The sequence below is a fragment of the Spea bombifrons genome, chromosome 7 (assembly GCF_027358695.1).
Source record: "Spea bombifrons isolate aSpeBom1 chromosome 7, aSpeBom1.2.pri, whole genome shotgun sequence".
NCBI classification, from domain to species: domain Eukaryota; kingdom Metazoa; phylum Chordata; class Amphibia; order Anura; family Pelobatidae; genus Spea; species Spea bombifrons.
Window position 1 is genome coordinate 44,555,275 of NC_071093.1, and position 19,504 is coordinate 44,574,778.

The 19,504-nt window shown below is 46.0% G+C and overlaps 2 protein-coding genes across 2 annotated transcripts in view; both read right to left on the reverse strand.

Annotated features, from left to right (window-relative positions):
• Positions 1-1,295: 1,295 nt before the first annotated feature.
• ALKBH5 (alkB homolog 5, RNA demethylase) lies at positions 1,296-7,497 on the reverse strand. The gene is made up of 4 exons (XM_053471736.1): positions 6,663-7,497; positions 3,737-3,817; positions 2,187-2,327; positions 1,296-2,070 (listed from the first exon to the last, which is right to left on the reverse strand). Exons 1-4 carry the CDS (start codon positions 7,325-7,327, stop codon positions 1,884-1,886), a joined length of 1,074 nt encoding a protein of 357 aa, XP_053327711.1. The 5' UTR covers positions 7,328-7,497; the 3' UTR covers positions 1,296-1,883.
• A 2,476-nt stretch (positions 7,498-9,973) lies between these two features.
• MYO15A (myosin XVA) overlaps positions 9,974-19,504 on the reverse strand; it is a 33,557-nt gene continuing 24,026 nt past the window's right edge. The window contains exons 46-64 of the mRNA XM_053472030.1: positions 18,862-19,003; positions 18,465-18,576; positions 18,208-18,282; positions 17,664-17,869; positions 17,308-17,486; positions 16,749-16,821; positions 16,313-16,385; positions 15,954-16,027; positions 14,681-14,763; positions 14,112-14,242; positions 13,856-13,950; positions 13,529-13,606; positions 12,977-13,073; positions 12,353-12,513; positions 12,015-12,148; positions 11,220-11,353; positions 11,009-11,142; positions 10,703-10,843; positions 9,974-10,170 (exon numbers count right to left, since the gene is read on the reverse strand). Coding sequence (XP_053328005.1) covers positions 10,069-10,170; positions 10,703-10,843; positions 11,009-11,142; positions 11,220-11,353; positions 12,015-12,148; positions 12,353-12,513; positions 12,977-13,073; positions 13,529-13,606; positions 13,856-13,950; positions 14,112-14,242; positions 14,681-14,763; positions 15,954-16,027; positions 16,313-16,385; positions 16,749-16,821; positions 17,308-17,486; positions 17,664-17,869; positions 18,208-18,282; positions 18,465-18,576; positions 18,862-19,003 — 2,224 coding nt within the window. The 3' untranslated portion in view covers positions 9,974-10,068. The remainder of the gene's footprint in view (positions 10,171-10,702; positions 10,844-11,008; positions 11,143-11,219; positions 11,354-12,014; positions 12,149-12,352; positions 12,514-12,976; positions 13,074-13,528; positions 13,607-13,855; positions 13,951-14,111; positions 14,243-14,680; positions 14,764-15,953; positions 16,028-16,312; positions 16,386-16,748; positions 16,822-17,307; positions 17,487-17,663; positions 17,870-18,207; positions 18,283-18,464; positions 18,577-18,861; positions 19,004-19,504) is intronic.

Below are 19,504 nucleotides of genomic sequence, written 5' to 3' on the forward strand. Positions count from 1 at the left end.
GTGGGTGATGATTGAGGCGGGTGACCCCGGAGTCCGTGGGAAGAAGCGATTAGAGTGAGCGGGGCAGGAGACATCCTCTAACACTCCGGCCTGTGTATTCACAGGGGCCGCTGAGGACCGCGCTGCTAAACAGACCAAGAGGAAGTACAATTTAAGTCTTTCCAGGCAAGATTGGCCTCTCATTGCACAGTCGCGAGGAATATGTTAATACATTATATGTGGTTTTGATATCTCCCATGCACCCCTGTTCCGGAGGCTCAGTCCCTCTACCATACCCAGATTTGCTGATCCATGAAACATACTGATTAAAGGGACTGATGAGTTTTATTAGGAAGTCAACTAGCGCCACCTGGTGGAAGGGAACGGAGCAGCCAGCCGGCCTGATCCTAGCCTGTTTTTTTTTCTGTACATCCTAGAGAGGAAGAATAACCAAATTTAGTGAAAATCTATTATATCGAATTGCATCCAGTTTTATAAAGGGACGCCATCTTTGTTTATTCCGCCTTCTCAGCGTGTGATGTAATTGATGTCCTAATCTCCTGGAGGCTTCTAGGTCATTGGAGGGTGCCAGAGGATCATGCGTAGGTGAGTGTTTACGTGAAAAGTAAGTAATATTACGTAACTTTGGGGTTCATGATACCGAATTAATGTATTACTTACACGCTTAGCTTTATTAAGACCTATTCCACAGGGTGATGGGATTTCACATAAATATGGCGGTGGTTGGTAAGACTTTACCTTAGGGTGGTCTAGTTTTTTGAGCATCAATTATGCAGATCTCTGCAGGAAGCCCGGGGGTATAAAAACTTTAGTCCAAATTGCTATAATAGACATATCTATTGACATTTCGGGGAGGCGTACAGAAACACAAATTCTAGGCTTTCTCCCGATGCAATCTGATCGTAACTTTCCACGATCCATCCTATTCTACAGAAACTCTTAGTCTTTGGAAATCTGGGAGATTAAGTCGGGAAGCAAATATTTCCTTTACGGGAACAGATCACGTGACGAAACCGGATTCCGGCCGGCGGATGTCCTGATCTGATCCCCCCGGTGACGTTGCAAATAACCCTATGTCTGTTTGAAATGAACCAATCGAATGCACCATCCAGGTTAAAGAAGCAACGGTGTTATGACATATCTAGAATATTAATTACAATCGGATCTCCCCCTGCTTTGCACAGCAATCCAGATACTGCCACATCAACAGGCACAAAATGAGGAAAATCGTCTTATATAATATATTTCTATTTTATTATTATTAATGCTTATTGGTAGAAATAAAACATCTGGAATTCTTTAGAGTATCTTTAATCATTTCAAAAAACGTTTTATGAAATTTCCTAGCGGTTTGCATTTATTAAGTGGATCCGAGGAGCAGACGGGGACTTGAGCTGCGGCTCCCATGAGGCTCAGCAAGAACCTCGATCGGGATCCACCGGGATAACAGACATTTTGTTTCAGGAGACAGAAGAAAAAGAGGGGGAAAAAAGGAAAAAAAAAACTGTGCTAAACAAAAATTGTATTGAAAAGGCAACCAAACTGTTCTTTGGGAATATTGGAGTATATTCCGTTTCAATACGTACTGATCCTTCGCTTAAGGATAACCGCACAATGCCCCCCACACGGCTCCGTTCCTCCAGCGCGTCGCTCTCAAGCTCACAGAACAAACTCCGTCTGAGCTCCGACATACAAAAAAGCTAAGTACCGGCGCGGGCCGTCCCAGCGGAAAACATCACAACTCAAAACGTGCTGGACCGGGATCCAGGACAAGGGGCCTCCATAGGTCCTCCGATACATTTCCGGTTACAGAAAAACGGCGGAGGAAGAAAACACGAAGTCCCACAAAGTTATTCTCCCGGCGACTGCGGACTCCAAATACCTCAATGCCGCCTCATTTTAACTTTGCGAGCTGGGCTTCCCTCGTCCTCTCCTATTTCACCATAGCCGTCCACGGACTCATAAGACCTTCGCCAATAGTTCTCAGAGCTAAAATTACTCCGCTTTCTTGGTTTTGGTAAAAGCACAGACCGCCTGTTCTCCTCTTTATCCATTTCTAGAATCCGAGGTCTGCGAAGCAAACAATTCATCGGTAAGAAGCCCGCATCTCAAACACAGCAACCAATTCCCAAGACCTGATGTTAGCAGCAAGCACCCCCCCCCGTTACCCGCTGCGTTTCACGTACCTGTGGGCTGCGTCTGGGTCTGCCTTGCGATGCGATCGCTTTGGTTTCAGGACGTGCTGCCGTTTGCTGCCAGAGAGACGCTCGGGGTTATAACTGCTGCTAAAGGACTTTGTCTCCAAACGTGGAGCTTCGTTCCTCGTTCTGTTAGAAAAGACACAAAACATAAGAAACGTACATTGAATAAAATAGACTAAAAACATAGACACTAAACTGTTATAAAAGGTAGCATTTAACTTCTAGAGAGCAAGGAGGAGCAGGGAATCCATAAATGGGACCACCGATCAAGTGAGGTTCTAGAGTGGTCAACCATCCATGCGTGCGCCTCGACTAATCGGCTTTTAACTCCCGCAGCGAGAGGCGTTTCCACCAACCGGCTGTTGGTTTTGCGTATTTCGCCTGCCTCGGGACGAAGGACAAGTCACTGCTTTGAGGGATAAAGGATTGCATTCTTGCCGCACAGGGATTAGATACGGCACAGGAGCTCCTGTCCTCCCGGTTTAGCTAAAGTGACCTTGATGACTTCCCGCTCCCAGCAACCGAAAAGGGAGACAATGGAAGAGAAGACATGCGCGGTGCCAGCATCCGAACGTTTTCAGTGTCAGGCAAAGCAACATGTTTTATCTGTAAAGCTGAAAGGGTTTGTTGCGCATCACCGCGGCTGCCCGGGGATAAGCAATTACTTCTTTAAAGGGAGATATAATTAAATCCATTTTAAAGCCAGACTATTGTGTTCGTTTCGACAAATATTCTCCCGATTCCTTTGTCTTGAAGCCCAATAATCAAAAAGTGAATTTTGAATAAATGAAGGTGCCAGAGTGATATGTTTCCATTGCCACCGGCACAGACTGCCACCGGCACTGTCTCTTATGCATCGTAGAACATTTTCCCGGAGCAGTTTTTGAATACCAAATCTCAGGCCAACAACTCCAAGGAGCCACCAGCCACACAACTTCGGCATGAAGGTCCCGTGAATCCATATTACATACCCCAAGGGTCCGATCCAAACAAACTGCCCCACTGTCTGGATTCCGAGAGCAGCAGCGATCCCGGCTGGCTGTGGAGATGAGGATCGCCCCACACTGGCCAACTGAGCCGTTGAATTGATCGCTGCCTGTGCCGTCGCACCACAGATGGTAATAAATAAGTCGCCGTATGTAAAGTAGAAGGCTGGGACATGACATCATAACCCGGCCTTCTGCTTAAACAGATCGTGCAACAGCTTCAAATGGAAAGTTGGTGGATCCCTCCATTAACCCCCCCAAAGGTGTCTATATGAAAGTGTGTGTGTGTAATATATATATATATTACACACACACACTACTGACTCAATAATACACTCAATAAGTAGGTTAAACATTTATTATTAGAGACCTGCTATCCAGAGGGCAGGGTTCAACAGCCAAGGTTTGCGTGTGTAATATATATATATATATATATTTTTTTTTTACACATTAAGCAGCTGTTAAAGCCAGTAGACGTGACAGTGTTAAATTAGACACCCAGCCGGCACTCCCGACACGGATAATATTACTTATAAAATAGGCACCTACTTTCTGAGTATGACAACAGCACGTCTCTCCTTGATGTCTTGGGGTCGGATACAGTGCGTGATCTCGTCTGCTGCATATCCGCTGTGAAGAGAACAGGAAAGTGTCACAATCTCAGTCGGGTGAAAAACCACCAAACAGAAAACGAGCGTCATATTAAAGAATAAATCTACAAGCCGAGTACAAAGCACCGGCAGAGGTAACGTGAAAGCTAAACGTTGTTTTACTGCTTGGAAACTTCTACCGCTAGTCTTTACAAAGGCAGAACTGCTCCTAGTAGCCTGAAAGACCAAAACTATCAGAAAGATCCCCATCACAGCTACCAGGAGAAATGAGAACACGAGGACATGAACTAAAACTAGAGGGCCAGAGACAGAGATGGAACAGAAGGAAGTTTTACTTTACTGAGAGGGTGGTAGATAAGTGGAACAGGCTCCCAGCAGAAGTGGTAGAAGGTAATACAGCGAGGGGATTAAACATGCATGGGATAGACATATGGCTGCGCACCGGGACTCTTAGCGGGACATAGGAAATAACCCACGTATGTTTAAGAAATTCACAAAACTAAAAAGTAAGAAGACGCAGAAGCCGCTGACAGCAAAATTCCTCGTTCCCTGGGATCCGATAACACGGCGCTCCGTAACGCGTCACAGACACTTTTAGCTGCGGATCTGCCAAGTCATGAGCGCCTGTTACCGAGCGCGACCCGAAGCAGCGGCGGGGATCCTATTTCAGCGATCTCCCCGTCCTATTCTGGGTGGCCGGACCACACAGCCGCGTTTCCCTAATTGGTAAACCGGTCTCCCAGTTAAAGGCGAACACAGACCACGTGCAGAGACCCGGGGCCGTAATGGGCAAGCGAGGGGCCACGTGCCGAGACCCGGGGGCCATAACGGGCAAGCGAGGGACCACGTGCCGAGACCTGGGGCTGTAACGGGAAAGCGAGGGGCCACGTGCCGAGACCTGGGGCTGTAACGGGAAAGCGAGGGGCCACGTGCCGAGACCCGGGGCCGTAACGGGCAAAAACAACCGCAGAGTACAGCGTCTTTCCCCACTTATTCTTCACATAAACAGTCTGAGTCAGCTGGTGGAGGCTTCCTAACGGATGACGAATCCCCGGCGGGTCTGGCGGAGGCGAGCTTCCTGCTTGCTTGCGATCCGACCACGGAGGCAGGCAGTGTAGGGGTTAAGGGCAGATTCCTAAAGCCTTCTGGCAGCTAAAGCAGTTCCTCGCCATCCATACAGCCGCTAAGCGACCTGCGGGGGTTTCGCATTCATACAGGAGGCGGGCGAGGTAAAGGATGGAGGCATCGTAACGAAGCCTTCCGAGGTCTTTGCCGCATCGCCTGCCTTAGGAAAGACCTTGAGAGCCAAACAGCATGAAGACTGTTCCTTTACAGAGAAAAATGCCCAGCACTCAAAGGGTTAACACGTACAGGCTTCAGCAACAAAAGAGGGGTTTATGATGGAAACATTTAAATACATAAAGGACAGGAGGGAAGAGACCGCAATCTAACACTAGCGGGTCAGAGGCTGAGATGGAGCGGAAGAAAGTTTTACTTTACTGAGAGGGTGATAGATAAGTGGAACTGCCTTCCAGCAAAAGTGGTAGAGGGTAATACAGCGAGGATATTAAACATGCATGGGACAGACATATGGCTCCTGAGTCTAAGACGAGACCAACAGCAGGAGAAACGGGCAGAATCTAAGTTTCTTTTTCAAAACATTTTCTCCTCTCCTGAGTGGTTTTAAGAGGCAGCTTCCGGAGCCGAGCGAACCACGGACCTCACACCCCTCGCCACAGCGGGTTTCGAAATGATTCAGACCGCGTTTTTCCGTGGCGGATGCGAACGTGGAACACGCGACCCGACGCTGAAAGAATTCATGAACTCGACGCGGATCGCAGGTTGTTCTACACTAAACAAAACCCAAAATAATCTCACAAGTCCCGCTGCACGAGACGCCCGTTCATCGCGTGCGACATCCTGCGGGGAAGCGAAATAAGCTGCAGCTTAGAGTCTAATTCCGGTGACCTCTTCCATTGGATTAGAGGAATACTAATAGTTACTCCTGCATCACTTTCTGCATAGTAGTCATCTCCGTGACCGATCCCAAGAGCTCTGCAACAGCTGGAGGGCAGACCGTTGGCTATTTTAAAGTCATGTGACCAGAGGCTACCCAAAAAGGGAGCGTTAAGGAAAGGACTACGGTCTTCCCGAATAGCACGAGAACGCCGCTCCTCGATCAGCACCAACGCCGCACACATCCACGACCTTGAAAGTTAATTTTAAAACCAAGTCTATCGCCCCGTATAATATATATATTTCCGGTATCCGAGATGTCACTTCCTGAATCGACTGGCCAGATCCTACGGGCAGCTTCTCGGAACTCGGGAAGATAACGCGGCGGCCCGATCTACAGCCCTGGTCCATGTATGACATCATCGAGTTACCATAAGAGTTCCCTTCCTAAAACCATCACTATGAGCCTCCTCTCCCGGTCGCCCCACCCCCCACCGGTCATACAGATTACCCCTAAGTAGGGCATTGAGTGCATCACTGCATTAACTAATAACCTTCAAGTCTATTTGGTTTCCAAATCATTAACCATCTCTTCTCCAATACTTTAACCCTTCCAATCTCTGTCATCAGATTAACCCTGCGCTGACATTGTATTCATTCACTCAACATTTGCCAGTCCCATGTTACACATTACCCCTGGCAGCCTCCAATGCCTTGTATTAACCCTATCTTGACCCTGAATCATTACCAATAGCCAAGTGACGACTTGCCAGCTCCATGGCTCCTGCATTAACCCTCCCTTTGCCGGCTCCATGCTCCTTACTAGGTCGTGACCCTAACGGCACTGCATTTCCGCTACCCCTGACCATACACCCCCCCCCGGCTTTTTCCCCGTCGCCGCCAGCTACCTGAGCACGGTGACGCTTCCCCGCTTGACAGGCAGGAAGAGCACCGGTTCGGACACCCGGATCGGTTTGAACTGGAACTTGCAGCCGAAGCAGAGGGCCGAGTCGCTGAAGAAAGACACGGAGACGATGGGCCGCTCGAAGATGTGGATGGGATCCACGTGGGACACGATGCAGCCGCCGGGCTGGTAGTCGTTAATGACGGCGCTGTTGACGAAGCCCTCGGGGATGAGGCGATGCTGGACCAGGCGGCGGATCACCAGTTCATGCACCCACTCGGGGATCTCATCAACCTCGCCTTTGGGGTACAGCCGCTCCTGGCCGGGACCCCGCTTCTGCAACTGGGAGCCGTACGTGTAGCCCTCACCGAAAAAGTACTTGTTGCGAAGCGGGGCCCGGTCCACTGTGTGCTCCCGGTACAGCCCCTTATCGGCCCGGGACACAACCTCGTCGATTTTGGCCTCGATACGGGCGCACTCCTCCGGGGTAAAAAGCCGCAGCTGTTGGATGCCGCTGCGCACCTTGCAGGCCTCCTCCTCCTCCTGCTCGGCCGTCGCTTCCTCCTCCGTGTCCGAGGCCGGGTGCTTCCGCTTGCCGCTTTCCTTGGGGCTGTCCCGGTACAAGGATTGCAGCTTCTCCCGCAGGTCGGTGTAACCGCTGACAGACATGGCGCTCACCCGGGGCTACGCGGGACGGACATGGCCAAGGCTCAGTGGTAGAGCTCCATTCCCGCGGCGACTCGGTACGCGGGGCTCTCCCGCTGCGCAAACACCGTCAGACAGGCCTGGGCTGAGGGGATCCTTGCTGGGATTGTTCAGAGCAGCCGTCAATCAGAAGAAAGGGCGGGACAAAGCGCTGTCACGGCTTCCACAGCCAGGACCCTGTCATTTAAGGATGCCCTAGGCGCGCCTGACCCAAACCAAAACAACAATACTCAACAAACTCTCTTTCAACTCGAATAGTTTTATTAGTAGACGGGTCATGACATGATTAAAAATAAAATATCTTGTTTATTTATATTACTTAACTATATTTGCTTTCTATAGGTATCTTTAGGAAGCAGGCGACCATCAGGCACCGTTTGTTTTGGGGCCACTCTCTAGTGTCGACGTGACTGTTGTAACGTTTGTTAGGGTCTAGAGTACCAAGATGGCCGCTACAGCGATTGCCTAGGGTTGGGAGTACCAAGATGGCGCAATGGACTTTGCCAACTTTTCAGCAAAGCCCCGCCCCCGATCACCTGGCTGGGATTGACGTATCTGTTATCCGTATTGTATAACTTGACAACACTGTTTGTAAACAACGAGACTTTACTGGAGTCCAGGAGGCGCCATATTGGTGTGTTATGAGGTACTGCTATATATTAACTCCACTCTGCCGGGCAATAAAGTGAAAGAAACCTCACAACACATAGGTTGCAGCAGTAAAAGATTTAATACACCTGTGCTCAAGGGGGGAGATTTTGAAATAATACATTATTAAACAGTTAGTGGTTAATATGAGGTAGTGCACCTATAGAGAGAATGTAAATGTAATATTCAATTAATAGTCATTTATTGAAGCGGTGAAGAAGACTGCGCCGTGTAATGCCTTTGGCGTGGAAAATACATTCATGAGGAAACCGAATGCGTGTTTATATATATATATTTGGGTTAAAGTTATTGTCACCCTAGTATCCGGCTGGATACTCGTAGAGACCATATTTATTATTATTATTTATTTATGTAATGTTGGTAATAATACCAATATAAATTATCTATTATTTGTTTATTTTTATGTTATTAATAATAACAATATAAATTTTTATTATTTATGTATTTTATTATAATTATTTTAATATTATTATTATTTTAGTTAGTTTGAGGACCATTACTGTCTTAACGGAATGTTTTAGTTGTTGATCCACATTAACTGTTAATATTCATCGTTAAAGCATTATTAAGATTATTTACAGGGTGACTGGGTACAAGTTCTTTCTCCGAGTCACCCGGCCAAACAGGCTAATGGCCCGTTGACCAAGAATGGCTCGTTTCTTCCTCATTTCTCGTTGTCCTGCATTGAACTCTGGTATTTTTTTTCTTCTCGCCTGCCAGCTCGATTACACCCGTTCAGCCTGCCACCAAATGTATTATGACAGCCTCTGCTTTCAGCTCCCAAAAAATCCTCCCTTTGTAGCTGTACAGGAATTTACCGCAAGAGCGTTAAAGTCATTGAAGGGCTCGGAAGTCTCATTATTGTAAATCCTTAATCCTCTCGCGACCAAAACCTTTTTATCGGATTTCACAATCGAGCTCATTTTTTTGTTTTTGTTTCCAGTAGCCATTAATATTATGTGCGAGTTGTGTCCATTGATGGTTCTAAGCATACCTGGGTACTCTCAGGGTTTTTGCCCCAGTCTCGGGGGCAGATTCTCGGGGTCACACAGTCTGGAGCCGACTCCTTCCTATTCCCCCCTGCTGTGATCATATATAAGACTCCGAGTTGGTGCTTTTGTTCCCAGTATGTTATGGTTGATATCCCTGCTTGAATGCAGGTGACTCAATTAAGTGTATCTTTAAATACTGACAAGTCAGGGTTTCCATGACGACCGATATTTGAGCCATTTGGGTAACACATTTGACAAGTGAGTACATAAAATCTTCACGTGGGGGGCTATTAAAGGGTTAATATGTCAAGAATCTCAGCGGCAGCTTAACCAACCGTGCAAAGTATCTCCGCTAAGTACTTTATTAAACAGTACAATGTTTAAAACCACAAAAAAAATTATATATATATATATTTTTTCTTACAAAAACAGTATTTTAAGGAAATTGCAAAAATACTGAGCCAGTCAGATCCGTAAAAACTAGCGAAGTAACAAAATAAATCTAGAAAATAAACGCAGCGATCCAAATACGCAAATCCGAGCTCAGAAAATTCCGAAGAATCTTCTACTGCAAAGATCACATGATTAAAAAAAAAAAAAGGTACTTCCCGTTTACCCAGAACCCTTTGCGGCATCGGGTTACCTGTATCAGTGGGCGATTTTATTAGACGGGGTCGTTTTACTTATTTTAGGAATTGGTTTTTTTTTTTGTGTTTTTTTTTTTTAAACACCTTTTATTATATAAGCATAAACTTTTTTTGTGCTTTCAAGTGCATTTCTCCTCCAAAAATATAACTAACAGGACAGGAAAACCTCGCGCTGGCTCATAAAAAAAGTTATTAAGAAAGAGGCTGCTGTGTCGCGGGATCAAGCCTCCAGAATGCTGAGTGGCGAAACGCGTTGGTCTCTTCTTCAGCGTTTAATATGATACGTGTCGTGGGCATTGCCACCCGATTGGGCGGTTGTGTTTATGTGGATGGCACCATCGTAGCCTGACCTGTTACTGGATAATGGACAAAAGAACCTAGCAGGGTAACCTGCCAATCAGAGCAGAGTTATCTCGCTGGGAGGAAGCGTTAAGCGTTTATCGCAACTCTGGAGATGGTTTTCCATGTGGACGGCGACCACTCTGCACAGCTCCAGACCCTGGGGCGGGGGGATAGAAGCAGGATAGACTTTATTACAACACAATACTTATTCATCAAACCTGCAAAGCTAGTGTTCTGGGGCTACACCATGGAGAAGGGTAGGAAGCTGGGAACTCTACAGACTACAAGTCCCATAATCCAATGCAAAGAGACATGAAGTCGGATATCCCCGGCCAGTGAAACTTTGGATCTTTAGTGAAACGATAATGCCAAATAATGACTCTGCTAATAAAGCTGAAGATTGGAACAGCAAACACCGAAGGGACCGTAGACTAGACATTTCCGAAATACAGACAGAATTATGTATAATGGGGAAAGAAGAATGAAAACGTACCCCAAGTTATCTTGCCTAGTTAAGGATCCATAGAGACAGCAGAAGAATAGGAAAGAAATCAGAGAGAGAGAGAGAGAGAGAGAGAGTAGGTCACAGCGAGACCTTTCCCACTCCCAGCCCATCATCGGTGGTCTGTTATCATTATAATGGCCCTAAATTCCTATAGACTGGGGTAAACATCACCACTCTTATATACCTGTTCCAGCTGTAGTTGTGTTACCCGATGTGACATCATATCTCCCAGCGCAATGTCTACGTAGGGGTAACTGAAGCCTGAAGCAGGTCGCTGGGTCTTTGTGCTCTGGATCTCCTTCAGCGGAAACGTCACCACCAGCTCCTAAAAGGCAGCAAGACGTATTTAGAGGGTAACTATCTTGTTAAAATAGTCCTATGTCGGGCAACCCACGGTTTCAAGGTTATTGTAACTTCTGGAATTCTATAGATCAAGAACGTGTTGCCCTATCTGATCCCACCCAACATCATCCATTCTGTAGACACGTACGTGTGTTTCCTTGTTGAGGAAGTTGAGCCCGTTCTGGTTGACGGCCAGGATGCACGGAGAGATCACCATGTTGTTACCACAGCTTTGGATGTAGAAGAACGAGGAGCCGAACATGGGGTAGGCACTGACCAGACCTGCAGAGGGAGAAACACCCATCAGCACCACCTAAAACTAGCAAATGTCCTCACAAAAGGTCCATGAGAGGCTTTACCCAAGAACTGCGCTCGTCCCTGGTGTGGACTCAGAGGCTGGATCTGCTGCATATGCTGCATCACCATGTTCAGCCATGACTGCGGCTTCACCGCCTTGTAGAACTGGCTTGGAATATAATCCTGAACTTCACGGCTGTGGAAACGAGAATCGGGCATGTTACCAAATCACTGGGACAAGGGGATGAGGCTGGATTTTGGACATAAAGGCTGATGGACACCCCCATACCCTGAAAATGAAAGGCTCTCTAGACAGATGTATGGGAAACTGACAAAGCATAGACATAAATGAAATGGAGTTTGTGGTAGGAATGTTAAGCCACATTGAGTTATCTCCGGAAGACCTCTTCAGCCCAGACCAAAGTGTAGAGGAACCCCAAATGAGTTGATCTGTCCCAATGGGGAAAGGCAGACACAATTTATAATAAGTGAAATCCAAATATCCATTCATACAATCAACCCATCACTCCCGAGACTTATCGAGGTGCACCCAGGCCAACTCTGCCCCACACGCACATGATCTGCCCCACACGCACACGATCTGCCCCACACGCGCACAGTCTGCCCCACACGCGCACAGTCTGCCCCACACGCGCACAGTCTGCCCCACACGCGCACAGTCTGCCCCACACGCGCACAGTCTGCCCCACACGCGCACAGTCTGCCCCACACGCGCACAGTCTGCCCCACACGCGCACAGTCTGCCCCACACGCGCACAGTCTGCCCCACACGCGCACAGTCTGCCCCACACGCGCACAGTCTGTCCATTGTAATGTATGGGAGCAGGATAACGTACACAGTAGGCAGATAGACGCTGTCTTTGGCGCGGTGTTGGAGAGCTGCCAGCCGTGAAATCTGCTGAAACTGTTGCTCCGTTGGCTTCAAATGGGATAAGACATTAAATAGTCCTTTCAGGTAATCAGGAAGCACCTGGGAAAGGAGTAATAAACAATGGGGTTAAATGTGAGGGCATCTTTAACAAGGGTATTAGAGTGCCATATATATATGTTGTGCAGGATAGGTGTAGGGTGCATATTTTATTCTTTTTCTATAGGTGCATTTGGCCTGAAATGTTTATAACGTTACTATATGTGTAGTTTGTTGTAGTAGATACAAGGTGCAGAAGCCCCGCACCTGGTTGTAATGCATCGTCGCATACAGTTCATTCTCAAACTTCAGAGGCTGCGTCCAAATAACCCTCCTGAACCAGAACATGTAGTTGCTGTCAGTTTGCTCCATCTCTGCAGACACATCCAGAATGTACTCCTTTCTGTTCAGGGGTCTGACGTTCTGACCTGAGTGGAGGAGACAATGGTGAAAGTAAGGAATGACTTCCCAGGCGACCCTAGACGCACGTGAATCAAGAGCCCTCCATCAAACATAAAAAATGGAATATAAGAGATGTTAGAAACCTAAGAGGAACGGGGAGAACTGGGGAGTGCTGTGAGGTAGAGTGGGCAGGAATAACTGGTTTTCACGCCCACTGACGTACCTTTTATTTAAATGAGGAACACTTTAGTGTATGTGTAGGAATGGGGTCCGAATCACTCATTATATTATATTGAATTTATTGAACTAAAATTGACAGTTTACAAAATAAATACCCCGTACTGGTACAGACAGAGAAGAAGTCCCTGCCTTCTTGAGCTCACGCCCTGACAGTTCCTCTTGTAAAATATTTTTGGGAAACTATGTTTTGATTCATGTATATGTTTATTATGTTTGCCTGTATTCAGGGGGTGTTCCGTACAAACGCACCTCTGTTAGTAACCGCGAAGATGGCGTATTCGTTGAAGGCTTCATCTTTGTGAACTCCCATCTCCATGCAGATCTCCTCAACGACATCAAAAGCCACCTACGACAGAAAAATCTGTCAGGCTACCGTTATTGTCCGGATCTACCAGGGCTTTTGATCCTCTATCTTGAACTGAACCTTCATTCTATACAAAAAGATCACATTAGAAGTAGATTGGTGTCTTAAATGGGACATTTAGGTAGGTGGTTGACCTAGTCATAAGCCCTGTCATGGGGTCATGGGTCCAGTTCACGGTAGGGCATATTATCTCATTATATCATAACTTGTGATACAGGCAGGCTGCTAAAATGGACAGGCTACTAAATGCTATTGTGGCTTCATTGGGTGGAATGTTCCCAAATGTCTTCTCTAGATCCTTGACACGAGGCTCACGTGTGACTCTTATCAAAGATGGGGGGGGGCATTCTACCGAAAAACGTTGGTATTGTTTTTGCGAGAGAACTGAAGCTGAGTGAAAGCTGTGTTTTATTTGCGCTTGTGTGTTTTCCACTAACCGAACAAGTCTTTATCTTAAGATGACGTTCAATCCCTCCAGGCAGAAGGAACAGCTGCCTCTTCGAGCTTCTTCCGGCCTGTGGCAAAGAATCACTAATTACACTTCAAGTTTAATAATGAGCTTGACAATTTCCTGTCAGTTGAAATAAAAAATATATATAATCTTCCCTAAGATTAGTCCATGAATGGAACATTCTAAAAGAACTCTTTAGTGCCAGACTACAAAGTATCAGTTAAACGGTGTCAGCCAATCACAGATCTGTATGTACGGAGCGGTCCATAAAAGCTTGGGGGTTTTGTAATTATTACACCGGTCAGTAACTCACCACCATGGCTTTTAGCTCAATTGTGCTGGGGTATTCACTTCTGCCTCCATACTGCAGTGTCTTACGAAGATTCTGCTCGCAAGCCTTGGCAATGCCTGGAAAAGCCAAGAATATTATTTCCAGCAAGGGTCAGCAAGAAACTTACCTAAACTTTATTTTTTTCATAAACCAACCCCTTTTGCCAATGAGCTGCCACGAAGACCCTCTACATAAAGGTGAATCGTGGCTGTCGCAAAAAGTTCTGAAAAGAAATTACCTTGGAAGTGTAATCCAGGGCTCCGGCACGTGTCTTGAAAAAACTTGAACAAGTAAGGCTTCAGAACATCGGAGCACTTGTAATAAGCCGTCATTATGTAGAGGAGCCTCCATCCTCGCTGGCAGCTGTCCCTGAATGACACCGAGAACAGGAGAGGGGCTACAGGATTGACCAATCACTTCAGACTAACACAAACATCATGATACCCCTTCGTACAATTTGACCCACCAGGTGATTGAGTCAAACTTCTTCATATTCACATGCAAAGATGTCCGTGATTCCGCTAACCACATGCACTTCTGGTCATTTCATTAAATACTCCCACACTTGGTCTTCTTGGTGTTCTGATGGCTTATAACTTACCTCCTCCATCTAGTTGGCACCTCATCTTTTATACCAAGTCTACTTGGCCAAGACGGTGCTATGATCCTTCGTCTACTCCCTTAAGTTCACCTACTTCATTCCCTCCAGAGCTTGGGGTTTCCATTTCTACTTTTATGTGGAATGAGTTTGTAACACTTAAAAACCGCTAACTCCGAGGAGCCCCCATGTTGGATTCTGGTACTCACGTCTTGGTGCTGGAGTTATCTGTGACCTGTTTGATGATCTGACAGTATCCCTCGTCCTTCATGACCTCGTGTTCCCCGCACAACTGCAATGGCGGGAAAAACATTTAGCATCTTCACTGCTCCAAGATCTCAGGAACCTAAGCCAACCCGTATTACCTCCAACCAATGATTTTCTCAACACGCGAAGGCGCTCCTTCACACAAATTGATATGTTAGACTGTGATCATGGAACTGGGGTAAAGTGGGACTGAAGTCTCTCCTTATGTAGATCAATTCATTATTGTATTTTAGAATGATGCGTATACAGTTTTGACTTTTCTAATCATTATAAAGACCTGACCCCCAATGAGCTCTTGCTCTGTTCTCGACCCCAGACAAACACCTCGACTCCTTTATAATATTTGGAGTAAAGAAAAGAATCACTCAGCCGGACACTCTGAATAATGAGTCTACAGATGAACGGACTTCATTAGCATTGCCATAAAGCATTATCCCAGTGTGGTGTTTGAGCAGGGACATTCTGCTAAAATATCACATGACTGGCAGCAATGGTCTGCAGATAAAGAGAGTTTATTGGAACAAAATTAGGAAAAAAAATGGTTCCTGTCAACAGTGACCGACATTACTGTATACAGCGCTGGGGGGTTATATTACTGTATACAGCACTGGGGGTTATTACTGGATACAGCGCTGGGGGTTATATTACTGTATACAGTGCTGGGGGGTTATATTACTGTATACAGCGCTGGGGGTTATATTACTGTATACAGCGCTGGGGGTTATATTACTGTATACAGTGCTGGGGGGTTATATTACTGTATACAGCGCTGGGGGGTTATATTACTGTATACAGCGCTGGGAGTTATATTACTGTATACAGCGCTGGGGGGTTATATTACTGTATACAGTGCTGGGGGGTTATATTACTGTATACAGCGCTGGAGGGTTATATTACTGTATACAGCGCTGGGGGTTATTACTGTATACAGCGCTGGGGGTTATATTACTGTATACAGCACTGGGGGTTATATTACTGTATACAGCGCTGGGGGTTATATTACTGTATACAGCGCTGGAGGGTTATATTACTGTATACAGCGCTGGGGGTTATTACTGTATACAGCGCTGGGGGTTATATTACTGTATACAGCACTGGGGGTTATATTACTGTATACAGCGCTGGGGGTTATTAATGTATGAGTTCTGGGGTTCATGCTTAATAAATGGAAAAATATTAACACCTTTTACATAATGTGAATGTTTTAATTGTTACCTTTAAGACAGTGCAGACAGCATCCAGCTCGGACTGGCCCTTCATGGAAGCATCACCCATAAACCTCATCACGGCTACGGGAAACAAAGGATCTGTGCTTAGCTTGTGCCAAGATCATCAGTAATAAAACGTGCAATACTTTGTAGCATTGTGTTTGAACATTGGGTTCTAGAAATGGCACTAGGACTGATGTTTCACCTTTTAATTGGCGGTGATTTGTGTCAGTGGACACTTACTAAAAAAAGCTCTAGAAATGACAATTTATAGCCATTCTTACCCGAGACTCCAGTGAAAAGTATATCAAAGAATTAGAGCATAGGAGGGATCTCCAGGGGAGAAGTATGGGGATCCGTTCTTACCCAGGAAGATCTCTGCGGCTACTCGGTTCATGCTGCTGTCACTGAACTCGATGAGGGATTCCTGGATAGGGTTCTGAGAAGTAGAAGACAGAAGGTGAAAAGGGTGTAAAGCTAGATGCGTGACACTCGGCAGCATGTGAGGCTAGGAGCGTACAGATAAGTCCTCTAAATACTATCTGAACTCAGGTAACTATTGTTTGAAGCAAGATCTTTGCACCCAACACCATGTGAACCTTCTTGGACGTTCATTGTGAGAAGGTTGGCATGAATTGGCTATTGCGTGCAGCTATGATTTTACCGACATTATGTAGAAGTTTAATTTTCCGCCACTGCGGCAGGGAGTTGAGATGTTTATATTTAAAAATAAGATTCAAGGATAACTGGGGTTTTGTAGTCTTGGACCTCCTGCTCTGTTAAATCTCAACCAACCTCTCACCTTAGTAAATTTCAGCATATCAGCCGGGTCTTGGGCGTCTTTGCTTTTCTTGGAACTCTGCTTAAAGGACTCTCTAGAGAAAGGCATTGAAACAAGAATTCAGCTTGAAATTCCGAAATTGTCATAAACTCTGTTCTGTTGAGTTTTCCCCAATTTAAGCTTTAGAGTCACAACTGAGATCGACAAAAACTCCGTAGGGGTATGACAACATTGTCTACGTTCTATTAAAAGTAATGCAAGTTTTAGTTCCTTTACTTAGGGATGTGTTTGATATATTTCACCGGACCAATGTTCATAGAGTACGATTTCAGAGGTCCTTTCATTCAGGTTTAATACGGGAAGGGACCGCCGAGGTCTTGAATGCCTACACTACTGTACATCTTACTCTATGAATGTTGGCCCAGTATGTTTTCAAATACAGCAATATCTGTTTTGTGTTAACGTTCGATGGTTTTGGAGTTAAAATGACCAGGTCCATCCAACTAATGCCACCAGTAGTCTAGGTTGCTTTAGACTGACATGGTTAAAATGTCTCTTAAGACGTTGACACTTTTGATACCCTGGAGTCTTCTTTGACTGTTCGTCTTGCAGTCGGGCCGCCATTCTCTGTCCCTCTCGGAAATACTTCTTGGCAAAGTCCACCATGTTAAACTGACTTCCCTGCAACGTAATCTCAGAAGTGGCTGGATCTGCGTATTCATCCAAACTTTCCGCGTATTCGCTGGGCGTAGGGGAGCCCTGGAGAGACACAGAGAGAGCGAGAGATCAGTCATATGAAGGCAGAATTGGGGGCTTACAACAGACGATGGCGTATCGATACAAAAGGTACCAGGGACAATCACTATAATGTATCATTTCATAAGAGACCTATAAGCTTTTAGATAAAGGTGGATTTGGGTGTAATTTGCGTCTTACATCCATCTTTTTGTCAAACTCGTGAGCCACAGCAGTTGAGGCCACAGCCACGGCAACTGCAGCTGAAGCCGCAGCTCTGCTCCGCCGGTTCCTCGGCTCTTCCTTCCTGTCGGCCGGCAGGTTGACAAAGTCAGGCGCTGCCACCGGCTGAACGCACTCTGCTGGGAAAAGGCCAGCTCGGCCATGGATGGCTCCAAACTTCCAGCCTGCAGATACAGAGCCGAATTAGTACACGTGATGACATCACAACAAACTGTAACATCATTTAGAAAAATGTATCACATATATAAACTGAGCCAATAGAAATACAGGAAGAAATCCAATAGCCAACGAATAAACTTCACTTAATTGCTCAACTATTTGGCAGCAATTTCAGAGCTTAAGTCCCTCATCAAAAGCAGAGAACAACTTTCATTAAAAGAGCAAAGTAACAGAGAAATAGAAGGATTTAAAATTACAATAAAGCACTATGCCATAGGGTAACAACAACTACTGTGTATAGAAAGAGAATGAAAAGGAACAGGGATGAAGCCAAAAGACCTACCAAAATCTTGAGTTCCACGTTTTAGCTCCTCCAAGTACATCACTTTCTTCCTTACAACACAGCCATAATTTTGGCCTGTCCGGGTATCCATAGCGCGGCGTGGAAATTCACAGTAAAAAGCAAAGGTTAAGCTGGGGGATGTTTCTCAATCATTAAGTTTCAGTTATTATAGGCAGGGGATAGACAGGTTCGGGTATACTAAGCTAAAAGTTGCCCCATTATGGGTTTCCCACCCCCAAAGCAATTAATATTCTGACCTTTCTGAAGTCCTTCCAGTGGCTGAAGACGGATAATGTCCCCTTTATGGAAACTCAGAAAGCTCTTATCCTCTGTCACGTAGCTCTGGACAGCAACAACATAGTTGGAATCCTGGAAACAATCCAAAAAAATCTGGGTTATAAAATTGGAGTTGGCATAAAATCACGGAAAAAATATGCAGATACATTTCAATCGATTTTATCATCTCTCATGATTCTGTTTAAAGCCAAGTTGCTAGAACTTTCACAGTTCATTTTAAGGCTGACATAGAAGCTTTCGTCAAGACATTTTCCCCGCTGAAGAACCAATTTTTAGGAGCCTCACTGATTGTTATGAACGGACAGAGACAAAGAATCCATTGACAGAGCTCACGCTCCGCTTTCCCACCTCGCTTACCTTCTTGAGTTCCGTCAAAAAGCAATCGATCATGGTCTTGACCTGGCTGGACCTCGAGGAGAAAAGGATGAGCTTCTCGTTGGTCAGGTTAAACTCCAGCATGTTCTTGGACAGGACCGTTACAAACATGATGTCGGCGTAACTGCAGACGCGAGAAAGTATTTTAGTTGCCGAAAGAACTTGGCTTATTGTTACACTTGACTTCTAGTTTTGCTAGAAACTAAGTCGTAAAATAGGTCTAAAACCCTAAAAAGTCCTTGATGGACTATACTAAAGAACTTTCTATGTAGCAAGAGGCCGTAACGCATAATAATAAATGAATTGATTCAGAAAGAACGTGGCTTGGCCGCAGGGCCGGCCGAAGACTTAACGCCGCCTGGGGCGAAGTTTAAAATGCCGACCCCCCGCCGACGCCGGGGGGGGGCGGCATTTTAAACTTCGCCGACGCCATAATCTACCCCCCCCCGGTACTTACCTTTAAACAGTCCTGCGGCGAGTCTCCCTGCTCTGCCACGGTGCCGGCTTGTAATGCTGAGCGCCGGAAATTGACGTCACTTCCGGCGCTCTGCATTACAAGCCGGCACCGAGACCAAACAGGGAGACTCGCCGCAGAGGAGAGAGAGAGAGGGGCGCCGAGCGGGTA